Here is a 12,952-nt window from a genome sequence, read left to right as displayed (position 1 = left end):
CGAGTGGGTCTGACATAATATTGTGAGAGTCCATTCCATAGTGGATCCAACTTAATAGTGAGAGTCCAGTCCATAGTGGGGCCAGCAGGAAACCATCCCGAGCGGAGACGGGTCAGCAGCGCAGAGATCTCCCCAACCGATGCACAGGCGAGCGGTCCACCCCGGGTCCCGACTCTGGACAGCCAGCACTTCATCTATGGCCACCGGACCTGTGTGTCTCCCCCTCCACAAGGGATAGGGGGGAGCAGAGGAGAAAGGAAAAGAAATGGCAGATCAACTGGTCTAAAAAAGGGGGTCTATTTAAAGGCTAGAGTATACAAATGAGTTTTAAGATGGGACTTAAATGCTTCTACTGAGGTAGCATCTCTAACTGTTTTTTGTATTCAAGAAAATGTTTTTAATTTATTTATCTTATTTTATTTTATTAATATTTAAAAAAAAAAAAAAAAGGACTTTATCTTCACCATACCTGGTTGTCCAAATTAGGCATAATAATGTGTTAATTCCACGACTGTATATATCAGTATCGGTTGATATCGGTATCGGTAATTAAAGAGTTGGACAATATCGGATATCGGCAAAAAGCCATTATCGGACGGACATCCTTAATTTTGGAGTAAGGCTGCAACGGAGCAAAATGTGGAAAAAGTGATGAATACTTGCACTGTAACTCTTGTTTAATAGTGATGGTTTTTTGAACACTTTGCGTACATCCCATGTTTACACCAGTGACGTGCAGTCAGGGGAGGCAGGTGAGGCGAGGCCTCACGTGCCATCATGGAAAGAAAAAAAATGTAAAAATAAAAAAATAAAAAAAATTGTTATATGTATCCAGTGATTATACCATAAAGTTATTTTCCATTTAACTTCACCAGTTTTAGATTATTGTTATTCAAAATCGCTGAATTTTCACATTTGCCGTTCAAATACTGAGAAGAGACTTGCGGTGAGTCACCAGCCAGTTGAGGCACGTCACTGAGTTGAGCCTCACCATGGATTTAGCAATGACTCGGCTAACTGCTGGCCTGCTGTGCAGTGAGACCGTATTGCTATATGAACTATTTTATACATTTCCATAGTTTAGTTAGCTGAGGTATATAATGTACAGTGTATTTTGTCAACAACTGTATGTGTGTAACGTATTTCTTGTGCTGAGCAATCATAAAACTGCTGCGAAGACACACTGGGTGAGGCTCGCAGTAATCCCGCCTCCTGGTGGTAGAGGGCGGTTGTGATCCCAGAGATCATTCATGCGACGACTCGGCTGCAGAAGAAGTGACAACAAGGAGCAACAGTTAGCGATCGTTTATTTTTTCCTCTCGCCTGGACTTTTAACATGGAGGAGAGTGTCCGCCCTGACATCGATAGGTTGTGAGTTCAAACCCCGGCCGAGTCATACCAAAGACTATAAAAATGGGACCCATTTCCTCCCTGCTTGGCACTCAGCATCAATCGGTAGGTTGTGAGATCAAATCCCGGCCGAGTCATACCAAAGACTATAAAAATGGGACCCATTTCCTCCCTGCTTGGCACTCAACATCAAGGGTTGGAATTGGGGGTTAAATCACCAAAAATGATTCCCGGGCGCGGCCACCGCTGCTGCCCACTGCTCCCCTCACCTCCCAGGGGGTGATCAAGGGTGATGGGTCAAATGCAGAGAATAATTTCGCCACACCTAGTGTGTGTGTGACAATCATTGGTACTTTACTTTACTTTATTACATATCTAAAATAAAACAGTTTTCTAAACTGGACTTTCAATCGAAGCAGGAGCTTATAATTAAAGGAAGATCTCCATCGAGACAGAGAGACTTTTAAAACTGAAGAAAGATAAGGAAGACTTCTATAAACAAGTTATCGATGCTTTTGTTCAAAAGGAGCGGCGTATGGACTTCATTTATAAGTAAAGGTAAGACCGGGTTGGGGAGGAGATCTTGCCCCAAGTGGAGGAGTTCAAGTACCTCGGAGTCTTGTTCACGAGTGAGGGAAGAGTGGATCGTGAGATCGACAGGCGGATCGGTGCGGCGTCTTCAGTAATGCGGATGCTGTATCGATCCGTTGTGGTGAAGAAGGAGCTGAGCCGGAAGGCAAAGCTCTCAATTTACCGGTCGATCTACGTTCCCATCCTCACCTATGGTCATGAGCTTTGGGTTATGACCGAAAGGACAAGATCACGGGTACAAGCGGCCGAAATGAGTTTCCTCCGCCGGGTGGCGGGGCTCTCCCTTAGAGATAGGGTGAGAAGCTCTGCCATCCGGGAGGAGCTCAAAGTAAAGCCGCTGCTCCTCCACATCGAGAGGAGCCAGATGAGGTGGTTCGAGCATCTGGTCAGGATGCCACCCGAACGCCTCCCTAGGGAGGTGTTTAGGGCACGTCCGACCGGTAGGAGGCTGCGGGGAAGACCCAGGACACGTTGGGAAGACCCAGGACACGTTGGGAAGACTATGTCTCCCGGCTGGCCTGGGAACGCCTCGGGGTCCCACAGGAAGAGCTGGACGAAGTGGCTGGGGAGAGGGAAGTCTGGGCTTCCCTGCTTAGGCTGCTGCCCCCGCGACCCGACCTCGGATAAGCGGAAGAAGATGGATGGATGGATGGATGGATGGTAAGACCATAATAAAGTTTTTTGTATTAAATGTGCTTTTTTGTGTGCTACAGTTTGTATGTGTAAAGTTAAAATTAAGTTTAAGTACCAATGATTGTCACACACATTAGGTGTGGTGAAATTTGTCCTCTGCATTTGACCCATCCCCTTGATCACCCCCTGGGAGGTGAGGGGAGCAGTGGGCAGCAGCGGCGCCGCACCCGGGAATCATTTTTGGTGATTTAACCCCCAATTCCAACCCTTGATGCTGAGTGCCAAGCAGGGAAGAATGCTGGTATGAGCTTTTAAACATAACCCGTTAACTGCTGCCAATCAAATGGTGAATAAGATACTCTTTAGGGTTCATATGTTTGTAAATCTAACTGTGATGAAGTCAGTGCCTCACCACCCATCAACCTCACCGTACGTCACTGGTTTACACTAAGTTGCAATATTCTTGGGTAGTAAATGGCAATATGCGTTGTAACAGCGCATTGTTATCATTATTAGATGCATTGATTTTAGTATAAAGATTAGTGCAGGTGTACCTAATGCAGTGTCTGTAAAGAGTTAAAGAATGAGAAGAATGGGACCCCGGTTTGCTGGAAGTCCACTGTCTGGTAACGTGCACGCGTCCCACACGTACGCGCATGCACGTGTGTGTGTGTGTGTGTGTGTGTGTGTGTGTGTGTGTGTGTGTGTTGGAGCAGCGAGCAGAGCCAGCAGCAGCACACTGGCTTGCAACATGGCGTTGACTCGCCGAGGGACACGACGGCTCTTCCAACACGCGTTGTTATTATTGTTGTTGTTGGGACTAACCCACTAGTTGGCGTGGGACCGCGAGGTCGCCTTCGGAGGTGGCGGGCAAACCTTTTTTTGTTTTTATTTTGCAATATTTACGGACTCCCCAATCCCACACACCGGCGAGGAGACAATAGCGGACTGACCGGCCAGCAATGCCTCGCATGTACTGTGACCGTGCGTGTGTGTGTGCGCGTGTGTGCATAGACACGGACTAGAAGACCCACGCTGCTCCTAACCCACTGGAGGAACCCCCGCACCCCCCGAAAAAAGGCTGTACATGGCGGTGAAGAGCGCCACTTGGATCATCTCTGCGCTTTTTCTCGTGTGTGCTTCATCCAAGCAAGGTAAAGACCAAAAAAAAAAAAAAAAAAAAAAAGATTTAAATGCGTGCTTTTATTTTGGTGTGCACCTTGCAGCGCACTGTTGTGTGTTGTGAGTTGTGTGTTGCCGCACACACTGGCTGGGAAAGGAGCAGCGACTGGTACCACAAAGGCAGTAAATTGGCCTCACAACCAAGCCGGGCTCGAACTTTGTATGGCGTCATGTTTAAAGAAGTTAGTAGGCTACTTTTTATTTTATTTTTTTTATTTTTTTACAGCTTTGGAATACGCTGTTCGAGTCCGAGAAGTGCTTTCGTAAGACAAGAAATCATAAAGTGATCAGTTGACGAGGCTGCAGTTACACTTGTGTCCTGTCGGCGTCAGTAGCGAGCGTTCCTTAGTGTCAAGCCCAAATCATCATAGCGTTTTCCGGATGTTAATGCTAAAAAACAATGTGTTCTTTATCATGCGTGCTTTGATTTGTTCCTGTCATTTAAAAAAAAATGACAAAATGTGTCAAAGTCATATTCCCAGTTATTAAAGTTAAAGTCCCAATGATTGTCACACACACACACACACCAATACTTGCCAACCTTAAGACCTCCGAATTTGGGGAGATTGGGGGGGTGTATATATTTTCAAGTATTTCATATATATATATATATATATATATTAGGGGTGTAACGGTACACAACAATTTTGGTTCGGTACGTACCTCGGTTTAGAGGTCACGGTTCGGTTCATTTTCGGTACATTAAGAAAACAACAAAATATAAAAAAAATTATTTACCAAATTTGCAAAACCCATCCATCCATCTATTTTCTACCGCTTATTCCCTTTGGGGTCGCGGGGGGCGCTGGAGCCTATCTCAGCTACATCCGGGCGGAAGGCGGGGTACATCCTGGACAAGTCGCCACCTCATCCTAGGGCCAACACAGATAGACAGACAACATTCACACTCACATCCACACACTAGAGCCACTTTAGTGTTGCCAATCAACTTATCTCCGGGTGCATGTCTTTGGAGGTGGGAGGAAGCCGGAGTACCCGGAGGGAACCCACGCAGTCACGGGGAGGGCATGCAAACTCCACACAGAAAGATCCCGAGCCCGGGATTGAACCCAAGACTACTCAGGACCTTCGTATTGTGAGGCAGATGCTCTAACCCCTCTTCCACCGTGCTGCCCAATATGCTAAACCTTCCACCAAAAATATTTTTCTTAGTGGAATATTTGATGTGAAGTAATCGGAACCTTGGATTGGTCAATAATTCATAATAACATTGATTTTGATTCAATATTATGTTTTGAGCAATGACAGTTTGAAAAAAAAAAAAAAACAGCTTCATTTTGTTAGTCAACATTGCAACTTTTTCTAAATTACAGCTTTTTTATTTCACTTGTTATGTTTTTGTTTATTTTAATAGTATTTTTAGAATGTGCCTTTAAAACATTAGCTGTGGGCCACAAATGGCCTCCGGGGCACACTTTTGACACCCCTGCTATAGATGATAAAAAATTAAATCCGATAAATCTATGGATAAAAAGCAGAGCCTGGCGACGCATGCGCGTTTATCATAACTCCGTCGCTCTCTCTGTCTCTGCCCCTCTCTCACGGATGCTGCTGTGCGCACAATTTGTTTTGTTTTTAACCCCTTCTTAACCCTGAACGTACATTGAAAATACGCGCAACCCTAACTCAAAATGCCGGACATTTGAGGCATTTAAGAAACTCCGCCCTGACAGCTCCGCAAAAGAGGACATGTCAGGTGAAAAGAGGACGTATGGTCAGTCTATCGTTGCCCGTTAGCTGTTAGCATGCCGTGTGTTGTGCCTCGGTGTGCATTGTTTACACAACGTGCGTTACGCTACTTAATATGTCCGTGTGGAAACTCGTTCGGTACACCTCCGAAGTGAACCGGAACCCCCATACCGAAACGGTTCAATACAAATACACGTACTGTTACACCCCTAATATATATATATATATATATATATATATATATATATATATACAAACCCGTTTCCATATGAGTTGGGAAATTGTGTTAGATGTAAATAGCTTTAAGCATAATTTTACATACTACAAAAGTGGACGTGCGCAAATTTTCAGGACTTATGCAGATCCCAAATACAGATCAGCAGGTACCAGAAGGTAAGAAAAGTTGCTTTTGCATGATATTGCGAAACAAAACGCCAGATAATATGTCTTACGTAATACACACACTATAATAATATGTTGAAACACACTACAATCCATCAAGCAGTGCGGCTTCATAGCTTACCAAAGTCGTACTAAAACATTTTGATAGATTTTTGAGCGCCGTGTGTAATGTTCTACATTTTCAATGCAACATATACAATGTTGGTGTTGTTTACTTGAGTCATATTGCAGTCTACACGTATCTCTTATGTGTGACTGCCATCATATTGCAGTCTACACGTATCTTATGTGACTGCCATCATATTGCAGTCCACGCGTATCTCTTATGTGTGACTGCCATGTACTGGTCACACTTATCATTTCACCACTTACCAAATAAAATAGCTTCGAGGTCGGTAAGCACAACCAAAATTATTCCGTACATTAGGCGCACCGGGTCATAAGGCGCACAGTCGAGTTTTGAGAAAATGAAAGGATTTTAGCGCCTTATAGTCGGAAAAACATGGTATTCTTTATTTCGACAAATACTTATAATAAACTAAATGTTTTTTTGCGCTCCCTTTCACTCTAGCATGTTGTCCATGGAAGTCTCTGGGAACAGCTCCAAAAACTGCCCTTTGTAATAATAATAACAATGGATTCTGTTTTTATTGCACTGTTCTAGACCAGTGGTTCTTAACCTTGTTCGAGGTACTGAACCCCACCAGTTTCATATGCGCATTCACCGAACCCTTCTTTAGTGAAAAATAAAATGGTTTTTTTTTCATATTCAAGGCAAAGTTATATGATTTTTTTACTGGTGCACAAAATTAACCGTGCATGAACATCACCTTGTTCAAAGAACAAAACCAACACAGTGCACGAACTCATAACAAATGACACACCTGCAAATCAGTTTGACTTCTGCTGTTGCCGTATCCATAATATGCCGATAGGGAGAAGTTTTTATGTACACGATGAGTCAGGTGTGGCTTGAGGCTCCACCGAACCCCTGAGGCCGACCCCTAGGGTTCGATCGAACCCAGGTTAAGAACCACTGTTCTAGACACTCAAAGCGCTGCACAGATAACTGAGAACCCTGATTCATTCACTCCACATTCACACTGGGTTTGATGGTAAGCTTCATTTGTAACCACAGCTACCCTGGGTTAGACTTCTACGGTCCCTTCGACCACCACCAAAACATTCATTAGCATGTACGGTATACACCAGTGTGAGCGGCACTGGGAGCAAGGTGGGTGAAGTGTCTTGCTCTAGGACAAGGATGGCGGAAGCTGAAATCAAACTGGCACGGCTGCTCTACCATCTGATGAAGTTTGCATTGAATCATTGCTCTGCGTTTAATAGCGTACACAATATAGATTAAAAAAACAACAACAGTACAATCATGAATCGTTAAGGCCTTGGAAGACTTACAGTCATTACAGAATTCATTTATTACTGCACTTAGACATACTGTGCAGTGTGCACGCATGAACATTAGAGTGCTGTATACAGTATAGCCCTAACAGGTAAATTAGTGCATACCTTGAGGGACATTAATGGGCTTCTTAGTTTCAACTGAGTGGTAAATAAGCAAATTGTTTGACCCAGTAAGTATGATATAAAACAACCTCCCCTCTGCCTTTCATAACCTGCTCGCATTGTGTGAGTGAGATTGTGCAGCGTTTGACGTACGTATCTATGCTGGGTCTTTTGTGTGATCCCACCGAGGTCTGACATTGAGAGACGTGGTGGGGGCGCCGGCGACGGCTCCTGAGTGGGGAGCGAGGCGGGTCGCAGAGGGAAAAAAAAAAAGTCTGCCCACACAACTGACGAGTGGGTGAACGAGCGGCCGTAAGATTTCATAACAAAGACCTGTGCAAAAACATCAGTGCAGCTGGTGGTGATCTTGTAGGGTCATGAGAAAATACAAGGAACAAGAAAGTTGTGTAACAGTAGTGGCCGGTGAAGTGGTGCAGAATAGTATCCTTATTTGACAAAGTGGCAATGAATTCACTAGAGATGTCCGATAATGGCTTTTTTGCCGATATCCGATATTCCGATATTGTCCAACTCTTAATTACCGATTCCGATATCAACCGATACCAGTATATACAGTCGTGGAATTAACACATTATTATGCCTAATTTTGTTGTGATGCCCAGCTGGATGCATTAAACAATGTAACAAGGTTTTCCAAAATAAATCAACTCAATTAATGGAAAAAATACCAACATGGCACTGCCATATTTATTATTGAAGCTACAAAGTGCATTATTTTTTTTAACATGCCTCAAAACAGCAGCTTGGAATTTGGGACATGCTCTCCTTGAGAGAGCATGAGGAGGTTGAGGTGGGCGGGATTGGGGCAGGGGGGCGGGGTTGAGGTGGGGGGGGGGGGGGCGTAGGGGGCAATAAATACTGATAAAGTTGAGGAATGCTCATCAAACACTTATTTGGAACATCCCACAGGTGTGCAGGCTAATTGGGAACAGGTGGGTGCCATGATTGGGTCTAAAAACAGCTTCCCAAAAAATGCTCAGTCTTTCACAAGAAAGGATGGGGCGAGGTACACCCCTTTGTCCACAACTGCGTGAGCAAAAAGTCAAACAGTTTAAGAACAACGTTTCTCAAAGTGCAATTGCAAGGAATTTAGGGATTTCAACATCTAAGGTCCATAATATCATCAAAAGGTTCAGAGAATCTGGAGAAATCACTGCACGTAAGCGGCATGGCCGGAAACCAACATTGAATGACCGTGACCTTCGATCCCTCAGACGGCACTGTTATCAAAAACCGACATCAATCTCTAAAGGATATCACCACATGGGCTCAGGAACACTTCAGAAAACCACTGTCACTAAATACAGTTTGTCGCTACATCTCTAAGTGCAAGTTAAAGCTCTACTATGCAAAGCGAGAGCCACTTATCAACAACATCCAGAAACGCCGCCGGCTTCTCTGGGCCCGAGATCATCTAAGATGGACTGATGCAAAGTGGAAAAGTGTTCTGCGGTCTGACGAGTCCACATTTCAAATTGTTTTTGGAAATATTCGACATCGTGTCATCCAGACCAAAGGCGAAGCGAACCATCCAGACTGTTATCGACGCAAAGTTCAAAAGCCAGCATCTATGATGGTATGGGGGTGCATTAGTGCCCAAGGCATGGGTAACTTACACATCTGTGAAAGCACCGTTAATTCTGAAAGATACATACAGGTTTTGGAGCAACATATGCTGCCATCTAAGCGCCGTCTTTTTCATGGACGCCCCTGCTTATTTCAGCAAGACAATGCCAAGCCACATTCAGCACGTGTTACAACAGCGTGGCTTCCTAAAAAAAAGAAGCCACTTTCCTGGCTCGCCTACAGTCCAGACATGTCTCCCATCGAAAATGTGTGGCGCATTATGAATCATAAAATACGACAGCGGAGACCCCGGACTGTTGAACGACTGAAGCTCTACATAAAACAAGAATGGGAAAGAATTACACTTTCAAAGCTTCAACAATTAGTTACTTCAGTTCCCAATCGTTTATTGAGTGTTGTTAAAAGAAAAGGTGATGTAACACAGGTTGAACATGCCCTTTCCCAACTACTTTGGCACGTGTTGCAGCCATGAAATTCTAAGTTAATTATTATTTGCAAAAAAAAAAATAAAGTTTATGAGTTTGAACATCAAATATCTTGTCTTTGTAGTGCATTCAATTGAATATGGGTTGAAAAGGATTTGCAAATCATTGTATTCCGTTTATATTTACATCTAACACAATTTCCCAACTCATATGGAAACGGGATTTGTATTTAATATTTGTTTGCTTGCTGTGGTATATTATTTATTTGTTCACTGTTCTGTTACAGAGAACAAAGACATTTGATACAATTGCAATGGTATGAAAAGGGGTAGGATTAAATAAACTCTGCTTATTCCTACTTCTTTTCGGACGTGCTGTAATGAAAGAACTGGAAATGTGTGATGCATTACATTGTATCGTATGCATGTTCGAAATAAACTGAACTGAACTTTTGTTCGGGTAAGGTTGCATTTCATGATTTAACTTCACATCTACAGCCATGTTTGTTTCCTTTTTGTTGTACGCGCCGCTTACAAGTATGCATGCTTTTCCCTTGTCTTTAAAAAATATATAACTATAGATGTCAACATTGTGTATGTGCTGAAAGCTTCATTTATGATTGAAGTTGAACTCTTTTAGGTTTTGCTCACATTTGCTTTCTTTTACTGCGACTCGCCGAGGTGGTGCTTTCCAAAACGCAGGTAGCAAAAATGTGTTTTAAGAACTTCGAAATAAAACAAATTACAAATAATATTGCGATAATACTTCAATGGGAAATACTAAACATTAAAAGTGTATCAAACAAACGTTTAAAGGCCTACTGAAATGCGATTTTCTTATTTAAACGGGGATAGCAGGTCCATTCTATGTGTCATACTTGATCATTTCGCGATATTGCCATATTTTTGCTGAAAGGATTTAGTAGAGAACATCGACGATAAAGTTCACAACTTTTGGTCGCTGATAAAAAAAAGCCTTGCCTGTACCGGAAGTAGCAGACGAGTAGCGTGACGTCACAGGTTGTGGAGCTCCTCACATCTGCACATTGTTTACAATCATGCTCACCAGCAGCGAGAGCGATTTGGACAGAGAAAGCGACAATTTCCCCATTAATTTGAGCGAGGATGAAAGATTCGTGGATGAGGAAAGTGAGAGTGAAGGACTAGAAGGCAGTGGGAGCGATTCAGATAGGGAAGATGCTGTGAGAGGCGGGTGGGACCTGATATTCAACTGGGAATGACTAAAACAGTAAATAAACACAAGACATATATATACTCTATTAGCCACAACACAACCAGGCTTATATTTAATATGCCACAAATTAATCCCGCATAACAAACACCTCCCCCCTCCCGTCCATATAACCCGCCAATACAACTCAAAAAACACCTGCACAACACACTCAATCCCACAACCCAAAGTACCGTTCACCTCCCCAAAGTTCATACAGCACATATATTTCCCCAAAGTCCCCAAAGTTACGTACGTGACATGCACATAGCGGCACGCATGTACGGGCAAGCGATCAAATGTTTGGAAGCCGCAGCTGCATGCGTACTCACAGTACCGTGTCTGCCCATCCAACTCAAAGTCCTCCTGGTAAGAGTCTCTGTTGTCCCAGTTCTCCACAGGCCAATTGTAAAGCTTGACTGTCATCTTCCGGGAATGTAAACAATGAAACACCGGCTGTGTTTGTGTTGCTGCAGTCGGCCGCAATACACCGCTTCCCACCTACAGCTTTCTTCTTTGCTGTCTCCATTGTTCATTGAACAAATTGCAAAAGATTCACCAACACAGATGTCCAGAATACTGTGGAATTTTGTGATGAAAACAGACGACTTAATAGCTGGCCACCATGCTGTCCCAAAATGTCCTCCACAATCGGTGACGTCACACGCTGACGTCATCATACCGAGACGTTTTCAGCAGGATATTTTGCGCAAAATTTAAAATTGCACTTTAGTAAGCTAACCCGGCCGTATTGGCATGTGTTGCAATGTTAAGATTTCATCATTGATATATAAACTATCAGACTGCGTAGTCGGTAGTAGTGGGTTTCAGTAGGCCTTTAACGAAGTGATGACTGCAAACGTGTGTGTTCTTCTTCTTGATTATCCCTTTAAGAAACTCTGAAAAGTTTCCGCGGTTCCAAGGCAAGCATAGGGCATTTTTCTTCAAGAAAGGCAAAATGCCGTCCAGTACGCGACGACAACAGACGTTCACTGGCCCACCACTTTCAGCCTCGCATAGTTAATGAGTCAGGACGTGACGTCAGGTGAATACAACCCATTGTGATGACTGCAGTGTTTGGATATCTTTCACACTTGCGGGTCAATAAGCAATTTTTGTGGCTCCTTAGTAAAGAAGATCGACATGAGCTTTTGTAGGTCAGGTTTTATGACATAACTTAAGTATTACAAAGCAAAATGCGCGTCAAGTTATTTTTATATGCTGCTTCTATATTTACCAGATTAGATTTCACAAATGGCTTCTAAAATATAGTGGGCTCTGTTTTCAGAAACACAAAGGCTGACATCAGAAGTTCTAGTGATTTTTTTCTTACAAATTTCACAGACCACAAAGATTCTTTATCAGGGTTGTCAAAAGTTACCACGTTGATACAAAAACTAAAAAAAATACATAAATACCTGCGTTTTTCATTATTATCAGTACCAAATACTGTACACCACTTTTTTCCTTGCCGAGCTGCGTTAATTCTTGGTGTTTCCCATATATTTACTCATCTCAGAAGCTCGTTACGAATGCGGATTTGGCACCCTCGCTCGTAAACAAATTATTGTAGCGGTTGCTTTAAGTACATAATTCACAACACATGTTTACTTGACTTTGTCGTCATTATTCACTGTCATTGTTCTATTGTGCACATAACAATGTTGTTCTTGCTTAGCATTCCTATATGCAGTTATCCATCCATCCACCTATTTTCTACCGCTTATTCCCTTTGGGGGGTTGCGGGGGGCGCTGGAGCCTATCTCAGCTAAAATCGGGTGCAAGGCGGGGTACATCCTGGACAAGTCGCCACCTCATCGCAGGGCCAACACAGATAGACAGACAACATTCACACTCACATTCACACACTAGGGCCAATTTAGTGTTGCCAATCAACCTATGACCGTCAGGATATTTACCCAAAGGTGGGGCTTTGTTGTGACCGACGTTTTTGTGTGTCAAAAGATACTTCAAGTTGTCTTGTTTTCGCGTTACAAGCGCAACATTGTAATTGAAGTGTGGCTGTCAGGCTTGCTACTGGTAGCTTTGTCTTGTATTTGTTGTCCTGTGTTTGGCGTTTTAATTCCTGTCCAGTGCTCTAATTTCTAGTTACTACTTCCGGTGTTTTTGAATCACTTCCTGTCCTGGTACTCTTGTTTTGTCAGTATTTCCTGTTTGGTTTCTGTGTTTTGAAGCACCTTTTACATGCTGTTCCATGTCCTGCCAGCACACCTGATTCTCATTACTTAGTTCTATTTAGTTCCACCTTTAGCAACTTTTTTTTAGCAAGTAGAGAG

At 43.2% G+C, this 12,952-nt stretch overlaps 1 protein-coding gene across 3 annotated transcripts in view; it reads left to right on the top strand.

Moving 5' to 3' along the window:
- Window positions 1–3,292: 3,292 nt before the first annotated feature.
- igdcc4 (immunoglobulin superfamily, DCC subclass, member 4) overlaps window positions 3,293–12,952 on the top strand; it is a 240,283-nt gene continuing 230,623 nt past the window's right edge. For all 3 annotated transcript variants that reach the window (XM_061964464.2, XM_061964463.2, XM_061964462.2), the window contains exon 1: window positions 3,293–3,728. In XM_061964464.2, coding sequence (XP_061820448.2) covers window positions 3,662–3,728 — 67 coding nt within the window. In that variant the 5' untranslated portion in view covers window positions 3,293–3,661. The remainder of the gene's footprint in view (window positions 3,729–12,952) is intronic.

The sequence above is a fragment of the Nerophis lumbriciformis genome, linkage group LG06 (assembly GCF_033978685.3).
Source record: "Nerophis lumbriciformis linkage group LG06, RoL_Nlum_v2.1, whole genome shotgun sequence".
Taxonomy (NCBI): Eukaryota; Metazoa; Chordata; class Actinopteri; order Syngnathiformes; family Syngnathidae; genus Nerophis; species Nerophis lumbriciformis.
The sequence above is the reverse complement of the archived record's forward strand: the minus strand, read 5'-3'. Positions and strand labels throughout refer to the sequence as shown.